Genomic DNA, 23215 nt, shown 5'->3' with positions numbered 1-23215 from the left:
ATTACCACTGCTTGTAAGATAGCAGGATTGTTGTTTGTCTCTGCTATTTTGGTGCTTCCCGACTGAGTTTGGGAGTGAGAACTCTGACACATGGAGGCTTGATGTGGAAATGTGACGAGTGTTGAAATGGTCCATAGGGCTGCAACTAACACAATGCATTGTATGCTCACCCAAAACCAAAAGATGGTCACTATTGGTATCCTGCAGTAAAGGAAACAATACATTCCTACATTTGAGATCCAGCAATTTAGTTGAAAAATGACTGAAAATACTGTTTTTGTAGTGTACCAGGGGTTGGTGAAGCAGTCTGTGTCCTATTCAAGTTTATTTAAGTCACTGGTCAACAAAAATATACACCCATACACTGCTGTTCAAAAGTTTGGGGTCACTTAGGAATGTCCTTATTTTTGAAAGCAAAGCAGTTTTTTTCAATGAGGATAACATTAAATTAATCAGAATGACAATTCTAGGTAGAAACGGCTGGTTTTTAATGGAATATCTCCATAGAGGTACAGAGGAACATTTCCAGCAACCATCACTCCTGTGTTCTAATGCTACATTGTGTTAGCTAATGGTGTTGAAAGGCTAATTGATGATTACAGAATCCTTGTGCAATTATTTTAGCACATGAATAAAAGTGTGAGTTTTCATGGAAAACATGAAATTGCCTGGGTGACCCCAAACTTTTGAATGGTAGTGTATGTCATGAAAAATACAGTGTGTTGCACTGAATTGATCACTGATCTGTGTGACTTCAGCTTGAACATCACTTAAGGTTAAGACACAAGTTAAAGTATGACAGCCTCCATCTCATAAAAATAATAGCGTAATCAAGAGACAGCAGCCATCTTTCAACATGCAGGACGTTGAAAAACCTGAGGGTTAGGGTGAAGTCTTTTAAAGAGGCTTTTGATAATGTGTCTGTTTCCTCTAACACAGCACTACTTCTTGGTCATTTTTGGCCACGATGGACAGAAACCTTTGGAGCTGCGGACAGAAGAAGAGTCAGACTGCAACGAGTGGGTGGAGTGCATCCAGCAGGCCAGGTATGAAAATCAACAATCTACAAATGTTAATGTTTAATTTGCAGTATTGATTTGAGAATGAATATATTGACTTGTGCTCAGTTTAGGAAACATTTTCATCTACGTGTTACTTGTTACCTCCACTACATTTTGGACTATCTCTGTCATGCAGTCAAGCATCCTACTTATTCAACATACAGTTTCTTTTCATGCATTAAAAATTCAGAGAACACTCGGCTAAACTGCAGGGTGTGTTTCTTCAGAGCAGAGGAGATGCTAAGAGAGGAAAATACAACGTACTGCATCAATAAATAACTGCAGCATCGCTCAAAACCAGTACACAGAAGTGAAAGTTCTTCTAAGATACATTCATCATGGTGAAACATCTTTCTAGAGTTTATGTGCAGAGTAAAAGTTTGTAAAAGTTGTGAAAATGTTACATATCTTTAGTATGTGGAGCCTCCATTTTTCAATATTGGTAACACCTGTGGTCACTTGTGGTCACTTTTTGATTTATGGCCTTAGACCTGCTTTATACTATACAGAGGCCATTTGTGAGTTCTCTGTACTTCTAGTCATGATTGTTCAGATCCCTTTGAGTTGCAAGGCTTTATACTGCACTATAAAATGAGCCCACAGTGGGTAAACATGTGACAGGAGCATAGAAATGACCAGAAACTGCTGAGTTCAAAAGGTTAGGATGGCTGTTAAATAACTTGCCAGAGATTCCGACTTCTTCCTGCTCTTTCTTTGTGCTGATGCACATTTGACACAGCTACCATGTGTTATTCCATATTTGTTTAATGTGTGTGTGTTTGTATGTGTGCTTTCTGCTCGCAGTGGTTCACATTTAGGTCACACTGGTGCTGTATTGCTACACTGGTTACATCACAGACTTGAACTCGCCACTCGACCTCTATTTCTCGCTGCTCTGCCTCTCTGTGACTGTCTCTCCTATTTTTAATGTGGAACTCAGTAAAATGAAAACCACCTGTGTGTTTGTGCATGTAATGCCAGGCTGCTGCCTTTCAAAGTCACTTCAGCTTGTAATTGTCACATACCTGCACATGTCAGATCTTCACCCACTTGTCCTTTTCCCATGCTCCTTTTAGCTACTCTGACATCATCATCGAGCGTGAGATCCTGATGCAGAAGTACATCCACCTGGTCCAGATCATGGAGACTGAGAAGATCGCAGCCAATCAGCTTCGCACTCAGCTGGAGGACCAGGACACAGAGATCGAGAGGCTCAAAGCTGAGGTATGCATGAATGCATCCACATCTGCGTGCACATGCATACATAAATCCATGCACGTGCATGTGCACAGGCACACACACACAGAGCTTATGCAGATCAAAGCGTGCAAATGCATCTGATATGATGAGACCCATTACTTCGTTATCATGCAGGAGATCTTTGGTTTTTTTGAACCTCTGAAGTGGTGCCATGAATATTTCATTCTCTGTGCCAGTATATTCACATGCAGACTGTTGTTTTAGATTGTAGTGCTGAATAAAACCAAGGAGAGGATGAGGCCTAACCAGAACAACCAAGAAGAGGAAGACCCAGATATTAAAAAGATTAAAAAGGTAAACTGTTGTAATCACATCACAAAATGTGGAGAAGCTAAGTAAAAAGAATAAAGGGAGACACCTAATGTGCTATGGCCGTGCAGGTGCAGAGTTTCATGCGTGGCTGGCTGTGCCGGAGGAAGTGGAAGATCATCGTCCAGGACTACATCTGCTCTCCTCACGCCGAGAGCATGAGGAAGAGGAACCAGATTGTGTTCAACATGGTGGAGGCTGAGACAGAGTACGTCCACCAGCTCTCTATCCTGGTCAACTGTTTCCTCCGGCCGCTTCGCATGGCAGCAAGCTCCAAGAAGCCTCCTATCAGCCACGATGACGTCAGCAGCATCTTCCTCAACAGGTGCAAATATCAGCTTTTCACACTAATATTTTTTCTTCCTGTTTATAATCACAAGGGCTGTCACAGGTTCAAACTTATTTAAACTCCTTCAGTCTGTATGATGCCGTTCCTCAAGTCTCTTTCTTGTCTGACAAAAGAAACAGAGAAACATGAAAATGGCTTTATTGGGAATTCGGCTGTATTAAAATACAGATTATGTGGGTACCCAGATAGCTCAACTGGCTGAGCGGGTGAACCATGGACGGGGGACTACCCTGTCGCAGCGGCCTGGGTTTGATTCCTGCTCACGGCCCTTTACTGCATGTCTTCACCCTACTTTTCTGTCTGCCTCTCAAATGTACCTATCTAATAAAGCCAAAAAGGCCAAAAAATAACTTAAAAAAATTGAGAATATGTGAGCACAGAGAGCAAGAGAGAAGCGAACAGGTGTAAATACCACCTGAGTTTAGCTTGCACTGAAACACAACAAGCAACATGAAAACACAATAACATACCCAGTCCTGGTTTATTGGGTTTTAAATTAAAGTTCCACCGTCTCTGAATGTCCTTCAGCTTTTCACAGAGCTCTGATCTGTTTGCACATGATCAAAGCCAATAGTAACATTAGTCACATTATCCGCTAACACTAAGGATTTTCCTATTGTTGAGGGGACATTACCATCAAAAGTAAAAGTAATCCACTGGGTGTTCAGTTCCTCGCATGCTGAGAGTCCAAATAGAGTTCTGTATGATTAATTACATGACTGTTTTGAGTGACAGGTAGGTGCTGTCACAAAACAGTTCATGTCATAACACAGCTCCACTAATGCGCCACGAGCTTCTGGTGAGACTCCTAAAGGTTTGTGTGGAAAAAAGTGAGAAGACAAAGAGTTGACCTTTGTCCATTTGTTTTGTTTGCCCTAATTGCTGTGGTTGTAGACAAAGGGCACTCCAACAAAAGCCATGTTTAACGTAACTAGTTGATCTGTGCTCCCAACTCCCCCTACTGGTCAAGGCTCCTGCTAATATTCAGAACGTACACTTGCGTCGATATCATGTGCCAAATAGAGTTAAAGCAATTCCTACCTAACTTTACAATTAAGTACTACTTCATATTTGTTTTACATGCTTAGATGAGGAGGACAAAAATGTTACGACTTCAATCTAAGTGATTTTTGATACTGTTGTCTAACTTAATTTATGGTAGACATTCAATTTCATTGTGAGACTAGAGTGATTCTTTTGTGGTCAGTTGACACAGACATCATGTCCTCATCAATGGTATGCTTTGTGATTTCGGTACAGCTAACTTCTCAGCTGATGCATACCATACCTGAGTACACCTCTTCCAAACAAGCCTGGACAAGGCCACTGGACTGTGTCCGTGGTGAAAACACAAAAACATCAACCCAGTACTTCTTAAAGTTTTGTTGTCATGCTTATCAAAATTTTAGTCTTTGTTGTCAAAAAAAGGATATTGTGATCTACAGCATGGATCACCTGCATTCTGCCTCAGTTTTAATAACTGTGGTCAACGTTTTTGTGTGTTTGTTTTTACAACAGCAACTGCAAAGCATTTTTGTTCCCAACTGCATTTCTGGCTGACTTCTTCTCTGTGGTAACAGCTCATAGACATTGTCTTATTTAGACCCATCTGCCAAAGTAATCAGTTTGATTTCTTAGAAACAAAGTTTGAATAATTCCTTGGCCAAGGATAAAGTCAACACTGTCTCACATGGTGTTCAAATTTCAAATATTAAGTTACAGTCCTCAGAGCTAGACTACTAATCTCATTCAGAGTGAACTGACCCCGGTTTTCTCTCTTCAGTGAGACCATCATGTTTCTGCATGAGATCTTCCACCAAGGTCTAAAGGCTCGGATCGCTAACTGGCCCACTCTGGTTCTGGGTGAGTATTGCAAAGTTCTGTTAATACAGTTGTCAGGAAAATTCTTCAGTGGAGTCCTGACTTCTCCAAATTAATACTCAGAGTCGTCTCTCAAGTCAAAGCAAAGTTTTACTTGCGCAAGGAATCACTTGAACAGAGCAGAGTCTGAACGAGTGGCTGACAATAGATGGAAACAGTTTCGTTTTTAAGCAGGCACATGAACAAGTTACATTGCTATTATCAGTTTCTGAGCTACCAATTTCAATCGGCTGCTAGCAGGACCAACTTGTTGTATTTTCATGACCAAAGTGAATCATGGAAATTTACTGGGTACATTGGGTTGTATGAGTTCACAGTCACACAGTTATACAGTAGTTTGAAATCATAAAGAGCATTTAATCATAACATCATTATAATTTTATAACAACAGTGTGCCTGTTTTAGCCCATTAAATACATGTGCATTACATTAATGAACAGTTAAACCTTGTCTAAGATAAATCTCTGACTGCCTTCAAGGAAGGAAATCCATCTAAAAGTGCATTCAGCACCCATCACTCTGCTATTGTCTACTTAACTATGATGTCTTTGATCTCAAGCTGAGTGCTGAAAAGTTGTGTTGTGTTCTTTTTCCCACCCAGCGGACCTGTTTGACATCCTGCTGCCTATGTTGAACATCTACCAGGAGTTTGTGCGAAACCACCAGTACAGTCTGCAGGTGCTGGCAAACTGTAAGCAGAACAGAGACTTCGACAAGCTACTCAAACAGTACGAGTCCAACGCTGCTTGTGAAGGCCGCATGTTGGAGACATTCCTCACTTATCCCATGTTCCAGGTACTGCACACCGATGCTTAGACAGTAACTACTCTTCATGGAGAGATGTATTTACTATTCTTGAATAAATGGTACCCACAGGCACACTAAGGCGTAACTACACTAATGACAAATACAGTAACTCATAAATCTGCCTGCTTGTGCGTTGACAAAAGTTTTTTTTAGATTGGGAGAGGAAAAACTGTGTTTTAAAACATACTTATGTGCAGGTATGTCTAAATGATTGGATTCATTGGTTGTTGTTTTACCAGATTGTCAAAGTTATTATTTAAACAAATTCTTGAGCCCCAGGTTTTACTACTTTTAGAATAACTACTATTGAATATACTGTTAACAACATTTGTTTGGCTAACTTAAATGATGTTGATGCTCGTCCTATTTTTTTTATTTCATATATCATATATTCAGACACAAATGTCTCTAAGCTCACATGTATTGTGCATGTCCATTTGTCTGTTACGTTGATATTTTAGATCCCTCGATACATCATAACTCTCCACGAGCTGCTGGCACACACACCTCACGAACATGTGGAGCGCAAGAGTCTGGAGTTTGCCAAATCCAAACTGGAGGAGCTGTCAAAGTGAGTCAGCCCACCAGTTTTACGATACGTACCAAGAAGTAATTATGCTGTGTTTCACGTGAGAGTCTAGCAGTTATTACTGAAGTCTATTTGTGCAGAGGGCTACAAGGTTTCCAGACACAAACTGGCAGTTTTGAATGATATTCCTGGTACAGTTAAATTAATATGGCTGATGATTTCAAACCATTGTAATTGGTCTACTACTAATTTCTCCAACACAAAATTGTGCCTGGTTTAAATTTGGCCACCATCCTTGTTAGAGTCAAGTCTCCCTACGCTGTTCCAATTGGTCCTGCAATGTGCAGAATGGTCCCTCAAAATCTTATTATATACGTAAATATGTCAACCACCATCTGTGATGAGTGCTCAATGTCTAAACTGTGCCACAATGGTGTCCTTTCAACTTCAGTTTCATTTTGTGAAAGTGGAAGAAGTCACAAGGAGCCAATCTGTGAAGTAGTGCTTGTGGAGAACTGCAGTTATGTTGTTGTGGCCAAGAAATGTGCTTGTCTTTATTGCACTGAGTGGGCATGCTGTCGTATTGGAACACCCACATCATTGCTCAACAGCTGAATGTTTTCCTTTAGACATGTCAGGACGGCACAGTAGTCTTGACATTGAGTACCTGGGAGACAAATGCAAAATAGTGTGAGTGTTGAAGAGCATGCTCCAGGTGTTCCTGATGCTTATTTTGCATTCTTGCACAATGTGGCTTCTTCTTCTTCTGTTAAAACTGCTGTTTGGTTGGGTGCCCGTATAGCCCAACACGTTGAGTGGGCAACCCGCGTACAGGGGCTGGTCCCCGATGCAGCTGGTCCGTGTTCGATTCCCGCTCGCGGCCTTTTGCTGCATGTCTTCTCCCGTTTCCTGTCTCTCTCTCACTGCGCCTATCCAATAAAGCCGAAAAAAGGCCTAAATAAATAAATAAAAAACTGCTGTTTGGTCTCTGGATGGTAGCCGCAAACTAGCATCGTGTTACCGGTCTTAATCCTTAACATGAAGGGTGGACCTGTTGATGGAAATCCTCGCAAAGTTTGCTGTGGTGCTTTTTCTGCAAGTCTACAGTGAAATTGCAATTGCACACCTGCTAGTGGTCGCAAAGACACAGGCATCAAAGGTCCTGATGTTGATGATGCAACATTGTGCGGAATCTTTACTCAACAGAAACTTAACTTTTTGGATATTTTTTTCACATATACACAGAAACCACAGAATGTTTGGTCATGAAATTAGCTGAAAGTCCTGAAAATGCAGTGAAATAACGGTAGCATTGCCTAAGACCAAAATGTCTATGAGTACTGTATTAGCTAACTTAGGATATATGTTATCCAGCATGTCTGTAGCAGATGTTGAACTGTTGTCTCAGTGTTTTTATAAAACACTTGTCTTGTTTGACATTCAGGCTTTTGATGATTTCTCGTGTTAATGTTTCATCACATTTTAGATGTATTACTCACTAAATATTGAGCTGAGGGAGGGTACTTAACAGTTACATCTTAAATCAAATTGCAGCATTTTTCAGAAATATCATAGTTAGATATTTTCCCCAAATCATTCAGCCCAAGTTCATCCAGACTTATGAAATCCTCATGTAATATTTACCTGTGCAAATAAAAAACCAGGTGATGTCAAGAACTTGATCATAACTAGAGATAATTGATGTGTTCAGTGTGAGCTCACTCACTGATGTTTGGCCGTGTTGTCAGGATGATGCACGATGAAGTGAGTGACACGGAGAACATTCGGAAGAACCTGGCCATCGAGCGGATGATCGTGGAAGGCTGCGACATCCTTTTAGACACAAGTCAGACCTTTGTCAGACAAGGTGAGCTTCTGTCTCTGTGTTTGTGAACTACCAACACTGTGTGTTAGTTCTCCATCACTTCACTTCTGACTCTCTCTCTCTGTGGACAGGCTCTCTGATCCAGCTGCCATCCAGCAGTGAACGGGGCATGCTCAGTAAGGTCCGCCTGGGCTCCCTCTCCCTGAGGAAGGAAGGCGAGCGGCAGTGTTTCTTGTTTACCAAACACTTCCTCATCTGTACACGAACATCTGGAGGGAAGCTTCACTTACTCAAGGTCAGCCTCACGTGTCCGCAAATATTTCATTATCAACCCAACCTTAATGGTTCCATTGAGGTTTGAAACTTCTTTGTCAAGGGAGATCTGTTCCCTGTTTGGATCATCCACTTGCCCACTATATCATCCAATATGGAGTCAATCAGCCATTTTGTAGTTTTGTTTGAATTCTTAACTGTAAATTTCACCAACCATATAGTGCAGTACAGAGGCTGTACAGACTTAGACCATCATCCATTCTGGTATGAGAAGAAGAAGATTGGACATTTATGTTAGCTGTTGGCTAAAGGGATTTTCTTATATGGTGGAGTGATGGTGAGCATAACACTGCTCAGATGTCTCAGACATGGAGTTGCTCGTCTTCAACTGTGTGAGCCGCAAACATTATTAAAGCACCTAATGTAATCATATTTGAGACTTAATTTGCTCTGCCAAAGTTAGAAATATGTTGCAAAATATGATGCATTGCTAAAGAGCAACCTGCAGGCTGGTGACCCCAGCGGATGTGTTGGAAAATGAAGCAGAAGCTGGATTTTAAAAAATGAAATTGAGAATGTATATTCGTATGCACGGCTTTATAAATATAAGCCTCTTGGCTGTTGCAGAGTCCAGGAACAGATGAGGATTAGGAAAAAATAATGACCATCAGTGCCAATTTATTTAGTGTTGTGAGGAGATCCAGTGGAGAGAAGGAATCAAGACAGGTGTTGTGTGCTGAGTGTCCGACCTTTGATAATGTTGTGTTACATCACAGTACACTAATGTTTGTCAGTGGCTGTTTTTGCATGGGTAATGTTAGTTCACTAATAATATATTGAACATGTTATGGATACTGGGGCTCAGAGACTCAGGTGCAGGACAAGCGACAGGAAACATTCACCATACTTGGTTTCCTAAACTAAGAATTTAACAAGTTGTTACCAGATTGCAGTAACACCACGACCGGTAACCACAAGAATAACCTGGATAAACTATGGTAGGTTATCACCAGCTAGTAGCAGAGCTATGTATTGAACAACAACTAAGAGTAGAAAAGCACAAAAACTAACTGACTGGCTCTTTAAGGCAAGCTAGGAACTTAGCTGTACACAGACTTGGATGGGGGGCACCACAGAACCTGAGATGGGGGGTGCACCGGTGTGTGGCTTGGAAGGGATAGGAATCCGGACAAGTGTTGCAGGAACGGAGGGAGCCGGCTGGACTGTGGCTGTCTTGGCAGGGTGAAGGTGGAGGGTTGACGAAAGACAGAGGAATTCAGGCAGACCGTGGTGTGGAACGAGACTCCGGGTGGACGGTCAAGCAGAAATTCAGACTGAGAACAAGGGAGAAAACAATGAGTTGCAGGAGTAACAAGGCAGTTGGAGAAAACTAAAGTTGGTACTGACTAGGCAGTTCAACGATGCGGCGATGAGAGATGGCATCATCTTTCTTACATGGTCAGTGAGTGCAGATTGATGATTGTTCCCGCCTACTTATCCGCCAATTCTGTTGATTATCATTGGCAGTACCTGTCCTCACACCACATGCTGTACACCTGCCCACCTGAGGAGAGAGAGGGAAGGGGAAGGGAAAAAGAAGTCAGCCACTAAGTGTAACAGAACATTAGTTTAGAATATATACTTACAGCTGCTATCCCCATCTTTCTTGAGCAATGTCAATGTGAAGTGTAATATTCAAAACAGCAATGTTGTTATGTCCATGCCTTCTAATGCGGTGCAGAAGCTCTGGTATTAGTTTGTGTGACAGAGATTATCACAAATATCCAACACTCATGCAGGCTCACAAGTGTGTCTTCTATTTTGCAAACGCTAAGTGGTGGGGAGGCGTATGACCATTGACCAAGATCAAATTAAAAGTATACTAAAGTAAAGTTTGTGGTTAATGGTGTTAAACAGACAAGTTGCAGTAATCGATAAGCAGTTAAAAAAGTGTCAAGAATTACGCTTTTTCTGGCTTTATAAGAAAAACCGGACTTGTCTAAAATACACCTCAAACTTAACTCAAGCTTTTTTACATGTTGCTTGAAAGAACAACATTTTCTTCAGAAAGATGTTGTTACATCTCAGTTTGGTTAAAATCAAGGATAACCTTAGTTTTATTCTTTGCTTTTTCTCCCTCCTTATACTGACAGACAAGTGACAAAAATGTGTCATTTTCCCCCACTAACAGCAGGGAGGAACACTGTCTCTGATAGAGTGCACTCTGATTGAGGAGCTAGATGCCAATGATGAAGACTGTGAGTATCTTCCTACAATCTTTCTTTGTACCATCCTTCACTTTCCTAAGATGTGGCCACTGATTTTTTTTTTTTTCCACAGACAATGCAGCAGGTCAAGGCTTCAACCATCTGGAGTTTAAAATTGTGGTGGAGCCTCCTGACGGCCAGAGCTTCTCCGTTGTCCTCTTGGCTCCGTCCCGTCAGGAGAAAGCTGCCTGGACCAGCGACATCAGCCAGGTAGGAGGTCAAAGATCCAATGACAAATTTGAAATGAAACCACCTGAAACCAGGCCTCATGTTCTTCTGTTTGTCTACTTTCTGTTTCAGTGCATCGATAACATTCGGTGTAACGGCCTGATGACCAGCGTGTTTGAGGAGAACTCCAAAGTTTCTGTCCCGCACATGATCAAGTATGAAAAAAGAATTTGGTATTAACTGTTGACGCATATAGCTACACAATCAGAACATTCTGTTAAGAAAGAAGATAATTATACTTTTAAAATACATATTTTTTATAATAGGTTAGTCCAGAAATACAATGTTTCAGTACTCAAACCTTCTTCAGATATAACTGAGTAAAAAAGAACATGCCAGGCAGATATAATCCTTCAGACTGTATGCATCTAACCACTTATATGTATATCCCATCATCAAAAATAGACATGCACACTGCAATAAGCAGCAATAAACACCCCAAAATTGATTGTATAAAATCAATTTATCCAAACCATCCAAAGTGATAAAAGTGTACTGATAGTAAATCTCATACTAAGTGTACAGTTGTCCTACCTATGAATATTTCCTCCTATGCAGCTGTCTAGTAGCAGCCAAGTAGCCAGTTTTACCCTAAAAATTAAATAACACACTAATGCCGTAAAGGAATAATGATAATCAGTCCAAATTGTCTAAATGTGTAGCTGGCAAATTCATTTTATTAAATGTTGCAAGTTCTGTCCATATGTCATGATAATTTATCAAACTTGAGCAATTTATGGTAACATAAAATCCGTGTTTATTTGTGCTAACTCGTTTTAACTGAACACTGTGTTTTTCTCCTAAAGGTCTGACGCCAGGCTGCATAAGGACGACGTCGACATTTGCTTCAGCAAGACGCTCAATTCCTGCAAGGTCCCTCAGATCCGATACGCCAGTGTGGAGCGCCTGCTGGAGCGTCTGACCGACCTGCGCTTCCTCTCCATAGATTTCCTCAACACCTTCCTCCACACCTACAGGATCTTCACCACAGCAGCCGTGGTCATCGACAAGCTGGCTGACATCTACAAGAAGCCGTTCACCTCCATACCGGTCAGGTACGTGTGTGTTTGTAACAAGAGTGGCTGCAGACATCTCCGTAATCATCCATCCCTGCTGTGTGTCCCCTCACATGGCTGCCTTCATTTCATCTGTCTACCTCTCTGTTTCTACGTGCTCCTCTCATCCTCCCACACGCCATCATCCAGGATCGAGCAGCATTCATGTGACCGTCTGTCCATCATGTCCCTCTGTCCTGACTACAGTCTGAAGATCACACAGCTTGCACTGGACCAGTCCAAGTAAATACCATCACTGCTAATATATTCCACTAAAGCCTGGCTCAGACTACAGGAGACGGATTTTGAAATCAAGTTGCATCATAACAAGAAACTTCACAGATATTCTTCTCTATAATATCAGACATGCAAACACTACAGTATCTGAAAGAAACAGTTCATCTCACACTATAGGACATTATTAAGATTATTGTGGCAGAGGCAGCAGTCAGAGCACAGAGCACCACCTCATGTGATCTCATGGGGAAATAGATAACAAATAACATGGAAACTTGTGCAACAAATTGCTGTTATAATACTTACAGAAGCAGAAGGCTACAGAAGTCTGGATGAGAAAATGTCTGGAAGATGAGGTCAGTGTAGTTGGTCTATTCTTTAGCGAGAAAGATGTGAAATATTAACTATCAGCTCTAATATCTGTAACTGACATCACCCTGAAAGACTAAAAACAGTGTCTGATGCTCTAGGCAGTAGCGTGTTAATCAAAATTATAACTCATAAATATGTTTGATATCAGAGCACTGCACTGGGATTAGGATCCTGAGAGACCCAACACTAATCTCACAGCAGCAGCTGGTCAAAAAAGAACCTGCAGGTCCCTTGATTTAACACAACCAAAAGGATGGCGTCAACAAACGAAGCTAAAAAGAACATTAAAGCTGGTTTTAACAGTGTAGCATGACTAATTCTTATGAATGTACTTGTAATTTTGCTATGTTGTTACTGACAAGTATGCCTATATTTTATGAACTGTCATGAGAATAAATCTGAAACAAAACTGAAAACTGTCTCATTAAAGCAGGATTTTTTTTTTAGTAAATTTCACACATATTTAGTTTTTCAACAATATATTTTAACAAATTAATTTTTGTCAGTTAGAACCAACTTACTAACAACTAACAAAGTAGCCACTTAACCTGTACTTGTAAGTGTAAATGCAGTACAGTCTTGTGGAATCAGAGGTTAGTCGTCCATCTTTGTCTCTCTAACTGTGAACTTGAAGAAGAAACACAATATAGACCTATGTGCTTCTAATCCACATCAAAATGAGAAAATTCAGAACAAAGCAAATGTAAACAAATTCACATGCTCTCAGCACAGTGCTGCTAGCCAACTAAGTTAAAATGACTGTGCGATAGATTTTGTGATTTCAATGGATGCCACTCTATTGTTGATCATTAGATCCATACATTACCACTGTTATTACACCCTCCGTTCACGCCAAGATTTCAGACCAGATTTCTTCTCTTACTGTTGGTATGAGATAGGGGTAAATCGGCCTGGATCTTCAGCCGTCTGAGCCTGGCCTGATTCTCCTCAGAGCAACACGTCAACTCGTCTCCTTCCTCTCAGGTCTCTGGAACTCTTCTTCGCCACCAACCAGGGCGTGTGGGGAACCGACCCGTTGAACAACAAATCACCAAGGCTGTGTCGCAAGTTCTCTTCCCCACCTCCCCTCTCCATCCCCCCTCGCACCTCCTCCCCCGTCCACTGCCGCAAGCTCTCCCTCAGCTCGCCGATCGGTATGAAAGCAGGAGCTTTGGACCTCTCCACCACCCCCTCCTCCTCAGCAGCCAACTCCCCCACCTCCAGCCACAGCCCCTCCATCTCCTCTCCTCCTCCCGGCTCAACCAGGCCCCCGTCGGGCTTCTCCTCACCTCCGCCCACCGCCACGCGCTCTCCCAGCCTCCCCCAGGCCTCTGGGGTCTCCTCGCCGCCCCCCATCTCCACCAAGGCCCCGCTGGACCTGAGCCGCGGTCCCAGCTCTCCAGAGCTGAGTCCAGCTGCAGGGGAGGACGTCAGCGGAGAGCTGCCTCGCATCGACGCCTTCTGTGGGAAGCTGAGGCGCAGCATCCGCAGGGGTGAGTGGCTGCAACACAAAAGCATATGATTCACACTCTGTCAGTCCCATATGAACATCAGCACATGTGTGGGCACACGCCTGAGAGTCGACTTACTGTTATGAAGTTAAAAACAGGGAATAGCGCCAACATTTCCACCATCTGCTGCAGAAATGGCTTTAAATTCTCCTCATTCGATTTATTTATTACTAATATTACAGTAGACTGAGACACATCTTTGGTTGTGGCCTGCCAGCCCAAACAGACAGACAGAAATGGGTCACCATTACCCAACAGAGGAATAATCGTGCTCTTAGATCACCATCTGGCTCCAGCAGACAGCTTGTTCACCATAAAAACAGCAGCGGAGCACTAGGTCAGAAAATCACTGACAACAAACTGGAAAGGAAGAAAATGAAGAGTCGAGCAGAGCCTCTTACGTGGCAGCAGAAGTGCCGTCGAAGAGGAAAATGACAGTGAATGGGTGAAATGGAGAGCCCTCCAATAGCACCAAATATAGCAGCTTTTGACCTGCAAGTTCACAGACACATGAACAACACACCGTTTGTATGCATGCTCATTTAAAGAGAGATTATTTTAATCCAGAGTGAATTTTTAGATTAAATATTTATGATTAAAAATAAGATTTATGTTCATAGTCATGGGATAAAGCACAACGTGGATTTCACAGAAATGCAGCACAAAGCAAACACTCCTAATACATAGATCAGCCCAAATACAGATGAGTGACTAATAAAAGGCACAACCAACCAACCGGTGTTGTAAGGTGTTGCGCCACCATGTGCTGCCTAAACTGCTTCAGCACTCTTTTAATTTATCACCTGTCATTATTATAAAGAGCATTATTATTATTCATGTTCACTGGGGGTAGCTACAAGGTGCTGCTGTTACATTAGCAACCCCATGAAAAGTGTAGGATCCACCAGCTAAAATGACTACATTAACATGCTCCAAAACAATAGCAAATGAAAGTTGCTGGATGTAACTCCAGGAATTTGGTTTGTGTACAGTACCAGTCAAAAATTTGGACACACCTTCTCATTCAATGGTTTTTATTTGTTTTAATTATTTTCTACATTGTAGACTAATACTGAAGACATCAGAGCCATGAAAGAACACACATGGAATTATGTTGTAAACAAAAACGTATTAAACAAATTAGGAAATGTTTTATATTTTAGATTCTTCAGAATAGCCAGACAGCCAACATGCAGTCCTTCACAGTTTCTGAGTCTGTGAACGGCCTCTTTTTCGTGGCCCTTTCCTGAGCTGTGCAAGTCCGCTTCATTGTAGTACAGCTCCGGTTGTAAGATGCAGTCAAACTCTGAATTATAGCCGCTCTCTCATGACATCCCTCGGGAAAGTTTGTCCGAAACGCGGCATGTTTTTCAATGTGGTGTCTTCGGACATGATAATCTTTCAGCGCTGCAACGCACTCGTTGCAGAGTAAACGCATTGGTTTGGCGTTCGGACTTGGTGGTAAATAAATAAATACTTGTCAGTCCACGCAGGATTAAACCGACGGTTTTCCTCGCCGATTTGTCGTTTCAGGATAGAAAAAGACATGCTACTATTTTCGCCTGTATAGAACTGCTAATGTTAACTTTTCAAACGCGTCTCCTCAACACAATGCATTGTGGGTTAGTTGCTAGGTTACGGTAAGTGTTGCATTCAATGTTGGCAATAATGTTGGAATTTTTGTAAGAACTTGTCAGTGTTACTGAAAGATGTTTTTCTGTTTTTCTCGGACCCAAGTCCCAGTCACTCGGCAGTTGCTTTCGGGCATCTCGAGGGTTGCTTTCGGGCCACATGTGGCCCGCGGGCCGCTAGTTGAATAGGGCTGCTTTAGATGGTTGGAAAGGGGTCACTGGGGGGTGGGCCAGTTGTGAGGGGCCCGCGGGCCGGATGTGGCCCGCGGGCCGCCAGTTGAATAGGCCCGCTCTAGATGTTTTACACAGCAGAGAAAGTGTGTCTTAAGCCACTGTGCATTTACTAATATGTTGTTATTGTAGTGGTTAAACAGAAGTTACATTGTGTGGGTGTGTAGTCTAAGTTGAAATCAAAATTTTCAAATGCTCCTCATAGTCATTTATTTATTTAGCATTTATTTAACCAGGTTAGTCCCATTGAGATCAGAGATCTCTGTAGAGGCTAAGCCAATGCTTGAAACTCCTGAGGTGCTTGACCAGGACTTAAAAAGTTGACGCGCTGACAAACTTTACCGCATCTGATGAAGAGAGCCCAAGACAAATGCTTGCGTTCCAATAATCTCTGCTTTTATTGCTCTAAACAATTGCAGTTCAACAGTCTTTATCTAAAACAAACAATTTATCATTACCGGTTTCTTCAGCGGTCAAAACTGTTTTACCTTCCAGACGCAACACCTGCCCGGACAAAGATTGGTTCCTATTTATAATGTAGCGCACTCATTGGCTCCTACAATCTCCTTTACAAAGGAGACCTGGCCTAGAGGGCAGCAGCATAGACACATTAAAAACAGTAAACAGCAGATAAAATTAACAACATTAAAACTTGCTCACATACAAGGGCTTGAAGTTGAAGTTTAGATTGCAATTTATTCCAAGCATTAGGTGCAGAAAACCTAAATGCTTTCTTGTCCAGTTCAGATCGTACTTTGGGGACGACAAATTGTATCCATAGATCAGAGGTTGTGATTTCCATGTTTCCTTGTTAAAAGTAAAGACAAATAGGAAGGAATAATACCCAGAATGGTTCTGTAAATAAACCCATACTAATGACTGAGACGTTGGACACTTAAAGATGTCCAGTTAACTTTAGAATAGAGCACACAGTGGTGAGGAAGGGGACCACCGTTGATAATGAATCTCAGTGTCCCATGGTACACACTATCCAGCATGCTAAGACAACTAGCAGAAGGCTTCATATACAACACATCTCCATAGTCAATAACAGGCAAAAGGGTTGTTTCCACCAATTTTATGTTTCACATAAAAAGAACTCCTCTCTGAGGAGCAGTTGTCAGCAGATTATAAAACTGTGTTAAACTGATGCATTTTCTGTTGTCTTCCATCGGTCTGCATCTCAGCTGTCACCCAAGTGTCTCACAAACGTACACTCACTGTAACACTGTGACCCTAAAAAACAGCTACCAGCTAATTCTGAGTTAAATTGGATCTTTCTAATGACACTTTCCACCCTCTCTAAAGCTCTGTTATTCTGGTTCTTCTTCGTCCCTCATAAAGTCACCGTTACTCATGTCTGAGGTGTGACTTTGTCCCCTGACAGCCGTCTTGGAGTCAGTATCACTGGACAAGTTTATTCCTGAATCACCAGCCAGCAGCGAGCCGGGCGACATGTCTCCCTGCCGCTCTCCTTCCACGCCGAGGCATCTCCGCTACCGACAGTCAGGAGGTACACAGTGTACCAGACTCACACATTCTAATAACCTGGGGAGCAGGCTTGGGGTTTCATGCCATTTTTAATGTCTCTGCTTCCTTGCAGTCACATCAGGGGAGAACGCTCGCTGCACCATGTCACCAGCTTCAGCATTCGCAATCGCCACTGCTGCTGCTGGGCACAGCAGCTCCCAGGGTGAGCACATCAAGACATGAAGGTCACAAAGCTCACAGCTGAAGGAGGGAACTGTTGTTTTTCTGTCAATTACATAACTGTAAAGCAGCAGTTAAATGGAGGGAGGGGCATCAAATCAGCTGCAGCACAGAGTTATGACTGTAGTAAAAGTTGAAGTGAAGTCATCTATCCAACTCACATCCTCCAGTCTGAATACAAGACTTTTCCTTTTGGACCAAAACACATATCAGAATGTTCAACAGCAGCACTTAAATGCATTTATTCATGTATACACTGGCGTTACAAAGTTTGGGGTCAGCCAGACAATTTCATGTTTTCCATAAAAATCCACACTTTTATTCATGTGCTAACATAATTGCACAAGGGTTTTCTAATCATCAGTTAGCCTTTCTACACAATTAGCTAACACAATGTAGTATTAGAACACAGGAGTGATGGTTGCTGGAAATGTTCCTCTGTACCTCTATGGAGATATTCCATTAAAAATCAGCCGTTTCCAGGTAGAATAGTCATTTACCACATTATCAATGTCTAAACTGGATTTCTGCTTAATTTACTGTTATCTTGATTGAAAAAAAAAATGATTTTCTTTAAAAAGTATGGACATTTCTAAATGGCCCCAAACTTTGGAATGGTACTGTACATAATGTCTGGACTGTATGAACTTTCACATTTTCTGCTCTTTGGCCCTTCAGTACTTTACCTGCTGCAGGGATGCTGCTCTGTTTGTCTGGAATACGTTCTGTTCTTGATCTTAAATGTGTTTCCTGATTTGATCTTGATATTTTTCTCCCTTCTAGGTTTTAGTAATTCAGAGAAAGCCTGTGACAAAGAATTCATCATTCGCAGAGCTGCAACCAACAGAGTTCTGAATGTACTGCGACACTGGGTTTCCAAACACTCTCAGGTGAGTCAACATGTTGAAGCTTCCCAAATCCCAAACAGGTCAAACAGTGGGCCACTTATATACATGTTCCTAGATCTGACACATAGACATAGATGTTCAAGTCTCACCTCTCTGTGCATATTTCATCATTTGGTATCGCCTCCTCCTAGCCCCGTAAAAATAACCATGACAGAGAGCAACACCAGTAGCCAGTGTTCATGGAGAGATGAAGAAGATTCATATTTATTAGATGGTTATGAACAAGCTTTTATTGAAACAAAGAGATTCTAAGACACTGAAACAACACACCAACACACACCACCACATCTGCCTGTTTTTGTATGTAAGAGGTAAAACTTTAACAGAATGGTCATCTCCACAGATTTGACTCCCAATTCAGAACAGATTTTTAATGTAAAGGCACATATCTCTAATAACAAAACAGATGACTGGATTAGGTAGCAGGTGTCAGCTGTTTTTTACTGAGCTTGGAAAATCCATTTCACTCACTGGACACCTGCAACCTGGAATAACCTGCAGAATAATCTATAGCTCAACCAATTTTTATCCTTTAGAGCAATTTATCTTCTAATGTCATCTTATTTTATGTACAGCTGTGATTGTTTTAGGTGACTGAATTGCTTCAGTTTTTATCTTATCCAAGTTGACATATTTTATTTGTTTTCTCACTCTGCTAAATTGTAAATATAGCCTTAATAACTAAATGTAAATCCGTTTGAATAAATGTTGAGTGGATCATTGCAGGACCTAATGACAGCATCAGGAGACAGGATTTAACTTCTCCCAGAACCTAACTTTTTCTGGACTTGGGCCACATTATTTCTAGTCTTTCAGGGTGAAAGTGAACTACAGTAAAGGAGGACATTTTGAAGCACTTTGGAGCCATACATGAAACACACTGTCACCACAGAGCTAGAATGAAGGTGTTTTCTTACACACTAGGTTGCTGGAAACTACTGGAATTGATCTTTCAAAAACAGATAACAAAGCAGGAGAAACAGATGATGGCTCAATTACTGACTGAAACAATTATCCAGTATCAATTCCACTGTCATTAAGAAGATATAAGCAGAAATTTTGACCTTTGATTCAATATTTTTTGGTCTGAATAAAGAAAAAGTTCATGCAATGAATAACAGTCCAGGAGGCAGTTAATCCTGAACATCTGTATGATCTAACGGCTACACAAATGATGTTTTCATGTGCAGACAGCTCACAGTAACTCTACAGTCTTCACACTAGACCTGGATTTACAGTGTGTGACTATATCAGTCACAAGTGAACAAAATCAGTGATTCTGACTGAGACTGAGGGCTGCGATGTGAACGTGGCCTCAGCAGCTGGAGACGACAGCACCGTTGTGGAGGCCACCTGAAAGAGTGTGCCGTTGTCTGTTTTCATTGTGTCTCGTCTCTGTCACTCTTTCCCCTGACGGAGCTGCTCTTTGCTCTGCGTGTCTTTTCTCCCACCCAGGAAGCTTGCAGAAAGGTCAACCTCCTCCCCGGGGAAACTCAAAGGACTCTCATTTTCTTTTAAGATTATATAAGATGCTATTTTTGTAGCTGCATGCTGTCGTTTGAAAGTGAACTTTTTTTTATGTTGGACTTATTGATGAACGCACTTCTGGGGGATGAGCATTAGGTGGCTGCAACTTTCCAAAAATACAGACATATTTCCAATAAAATCTCCATTGTTCTACAACGTGGAAAAAAATGAAGCTCTAAAAAAGCCGTGAATTCATTTTTGCTCTTTTTACCATCCCCTACTTTCTTGACACTGCAGTTCTAGTCTAATTTTCTGGCTGTCAGCAAATTATTATATAAGACAAATTAATGTTCACAGTTAAATTACTGCCTGGAAAATACATACACTGCCGTTCAAAAGTTGTTGCTATGTAGATATTGATATTTATATATATATATATATATATATATATATATATATATATATATATATATATATATATATATATATATATATATATATATATATATATAAAACAAAAGCAGAAGTATCACAATTTTAAGGTCAAATTCAAACATGTTGGGTTCTGGGTATCAGAGGGTGAATGGGACCAGATCCAGATATTAGATACACCTCACATCTGCATCATCCTCATTACGCTCCAACTCTACGCTGCTCTGTAAATGTGTATTACTGTGTTTTCTGCTCAGGACTTTGACATGAATAGCGAGCTGAAGATGGGGGTGATCAGCCTGCTGGAGGAGGTGCTGCGAGACCCAGATCTGCTGCCACAAGAGAGGAAAGCAACGACAAACATACTAAGGTATACAGTTTGGCTGCTTCTTAAAAAGCTGACGTGCTTCATTGTTTCTTGTGTCCTCCCAGTGAGAATGGAGGAGTCAAAGTTGCCAAATGAGAAATCCGACAGCAGTTACTTATACTATGTTGTATCAGCTGTCAGTATCAAATTAACATCATTGAAGGGACTGTATTTATGCATCAAACCACTTCATGAATATCTTCCTTGGAGGACATGTCTGTTTTGTGTCCAAGAAGACCCCCCATGCTGGCAGAGGGGGACACAAGGAAGCATAAGTTAGAATCACGAAAAGCAGCCTGTGTGTGTTTGAAGGCATCATTGGGTTCTTGTTCTTATCTCCATATTGTCACAAAGACATCTTTCTGAGCCATCTGAGGGTAAACAACACATTAGTAGTACCTATGTCCAGTGCTACCATGGCTGTTTGGTCACATGATCCAGCTCTTGCAGGTCATAGCCAGTGATGGAAATCATGGATTCATATCCTTTAGTTCAGTAAAAGTACCAATACAACAGTAAAAAAAAAATGCTCTTGTACAAATAAAAGTCGCGCTTCAAAAATCTTACTTACACTTGGGTGACAGCAGTTTTTTTCAATCAAGATAACATTCAGTGAATCAGAAATCTAATCTAAAAATTGTTAATGTGGTAAATGACTATTCTAACTGGAAACGGCTGATTTTTAATGGAATATCTACAATAGGGGTACAGAGGCCCATTTCTAGCAACCATCACTGCTGTGTTCTAATGTTACATTGTGCTAGCTAATGGTGTTGAAAGGCTAATTGATGAGTTTTCATGGAAAACATGAAACTGCCTGGGTGACCCCAAACTTTTGAACGATAGTGTAAGCATAATAGCAAAATGTAGGTAAAGTATAACAGTAAAAATCTTGGTTTGGCTCCTGTGACTGATATATTATTATGTATCATCATTAGATTATCAACAGTGAAGCATCAATGTGTTAGCAGCATGCTACTGTTGAAGTTGCTGCAGGTCTAAACTACTTTATATCCTCCCTACAAGTTTTCTGACATCATAGGTAGACGGCTAGCTAACGGTGTGATTCCTGAAACCCAAGGCGTAACTCTTCTTGTTAATGAAGATCACTTCATTTTCACTGTAAAGCTGTAACAAAGCACAAATTGCAAACAGAAATCAGAACACAACCAATACATAAACACACAACAGAAAAAGTAAGGCAAACACATTAAGTACTTTCAGACAAGTACTGTCCAAAGCCACAACACTGAACTAAAAACAGCAGGAGAAGCAGCAGCACCTGGCTCCAGTCATGGCCTGAAAAACGCTAAAATTCTATTTGAAAATCCCCTGCTTTAACAGTATTTTCTACAGAAAAATCACTAGGGGGCACTGCTGCACATGAAATTCTGCTGAGGGGCAGAACAGGGACAGAAGATAAATCTAAGGGCTTTAAACATGATTAATGGGAGTGGAGTAAGGGGCGAAACAAGTTCTGACCCAGAAATCTGTTTTCAGTTTTGGTTTCAGAGGTTTTGGTCCATCCATCCATTATCTATACACCGTCTAATCCTCATTAGGGTTGTGGGGGGGATGGAGTCCATCCCAGCTGACTTACAGTGAAGGCAGGGTGGTTCATCGAAACATTTATCTAAACTCAAATATGAGAAGTTTAGAGGTAAAAATCACTATTATGTGGAGCTGTTAACAACTTTAGACATCTCAAATGTGAGCTTGACTACTCACTGTTCTTTGGAAGAAGCCAAAAGGGTCTCATCTTTAGTAATGTGTTGTAAATTTTTTGTAAAGCTTCTTGTAAAGTAAATATGGTACTTGACTAAATGTACTTGGTCTGTTGAAAGCCTCCAAACTTCAGAGGATGAAAAGTATATTACAGCTTAGAAGGATTACTTTATATACATTTTATTTATCAGTTTGGTTCTGTTGCTATAAAAATAAACTGAATAATGAACTAAATGTTACTTCTAGCAAATCAATAAAAAATATTTAAATACACTTTCTTTCTCTCCAGTGCCCTTTCTCAAGAGGAACAAGACGACGCTCAGCTGAGGATAGAGGACATTTTACAGATGGTCAGTATTTACACACTGTAGGAAGTTTATTCATGAAGCAAAAGATTTGAAACAGTTGTTGAAATAATTCATCTCCTGATTGTGGAACAGAAAAGCTGCCCTCTTCTGCACTTCATTGTGGTAAGAATCGTGTTGTTGTTGTGAAGAGCTCCCTCTTAATGAGAACGTGTAGTTTCTGTGTGTCGAGGTGAATTCTCCCTCATCTAACCACTGGATTCCCGACATGTGGAGTCATTAGGTGTTTGTGTGCTGCAGCTTTTAGTATTTCAGTACCATTTAAAATGCACTTTGTGTACATTTAGTGTGTGTGTCTGTGTGCTTTTAGGCAGAGAGTCCAAAGGCGGAGTGTTTCGAGTCGCTCTCAGCCATGGAGCTGGCAGAACAGATCACACTGCTGGATCACATCGTGTTCAGGAGTATTCCCTATGAG

General features: G+C 41.2%; 1 protein-coding gene across 7 annotated transcripts in view; it reads left to right on the top strand.

Annotated features, from left to right (window-relative positions):
* rasgrf2a (Ras protein-specific guanine nucleotide-releasing factor 2a) overlaps positions 1-23215 on the top strand; it is a 64013-nt gene that overhangs the window by 31348 nt on the left and 9450 nt on the right. Inside the window, exons 2-23 of one of the 7 annotated variants that reach the window (XM_035958233.2) lie at positions 940-1046; positions 2138-2285; positions 2526-2615; positions 2702-2955; positions 4763-4842; positions 5462-5655; positions 6129-6238; positions 7945-8063; positions 8153-8316; positions 10489-10552; positions 10635-10771; positions 10862-10944; positions 11596-11844; positions 11995-12087; positions 13438-13946; positions 17214-17339; positions 17430-17519; positions 18320-18426; positions 20601-20713; positions 22725-22785; positions 22876-22905; positions 23111-23214. In XM_035958233.2, coding sequence (XP_035814126.1) covers positions 940-1046; positions 2138-2285; positions 2526-2615; positions 2702-2955; positions 4763-4842; positions 5462-5655; positions 6129-6238; positions 7945-8063; positions 8153-8316; positions 10489-10552; positions 10635-10771; positions 10862-10944; positions 11596-11844; positions 11995-12087; positions 13438-13946; positions 17214-17339; positions 17430-17519; positions 18320-18426; positions 20601-20713; positions 22725-22785; positions 22876-22905; positions 23111-23214 — 3032 coding nt within the window. Of the gene's footprint in view, positions 1-939; positions 1047-2137; positions 2286-2525; positions 2616-2701; positions 2956-4762; positions 4843-5461; positions 5656-6128; positions 6239-7944; positions 8064-8152; positions 8317-10485; positions 10553-10634; positions 10772-10861; positions 10945-11595; positions 11845-11994; positions 12088-13437; positions 13947-17213; positions 17340-17429; positions 17520-18319; positions 18427-20600; positions 20714-22724; positions 22786-22875; positions 22906-23110; position 23215 lie in introns of all 7 variants that reach the window. The other 6 variants (XM_035958232.2, XM_035958238.2, XM_035958237.2 and 3 more) reach the window with 6 other exon arrangements.

The sequence above is a fragment of the Amphiprion ocellaris genome, chromosome 17 (genome assembly GCF_022539595.1).
Source record: "Amphiprion ocellaris isolate individual 3 ecotype Okinawa chromosome 17, ASM2253959v1, whole genome shotgun sequence".
NCBI classification, from domain to species: domain Eukaryota; kingdom Metazoa; phylum Chordata; class Actinopteri; family Pomacentridae; genus Amphiprion; species Amphiprion ocellaris.
This window is presented reverse-complemented; position numbering and strand designations above follow the sequence as displayed.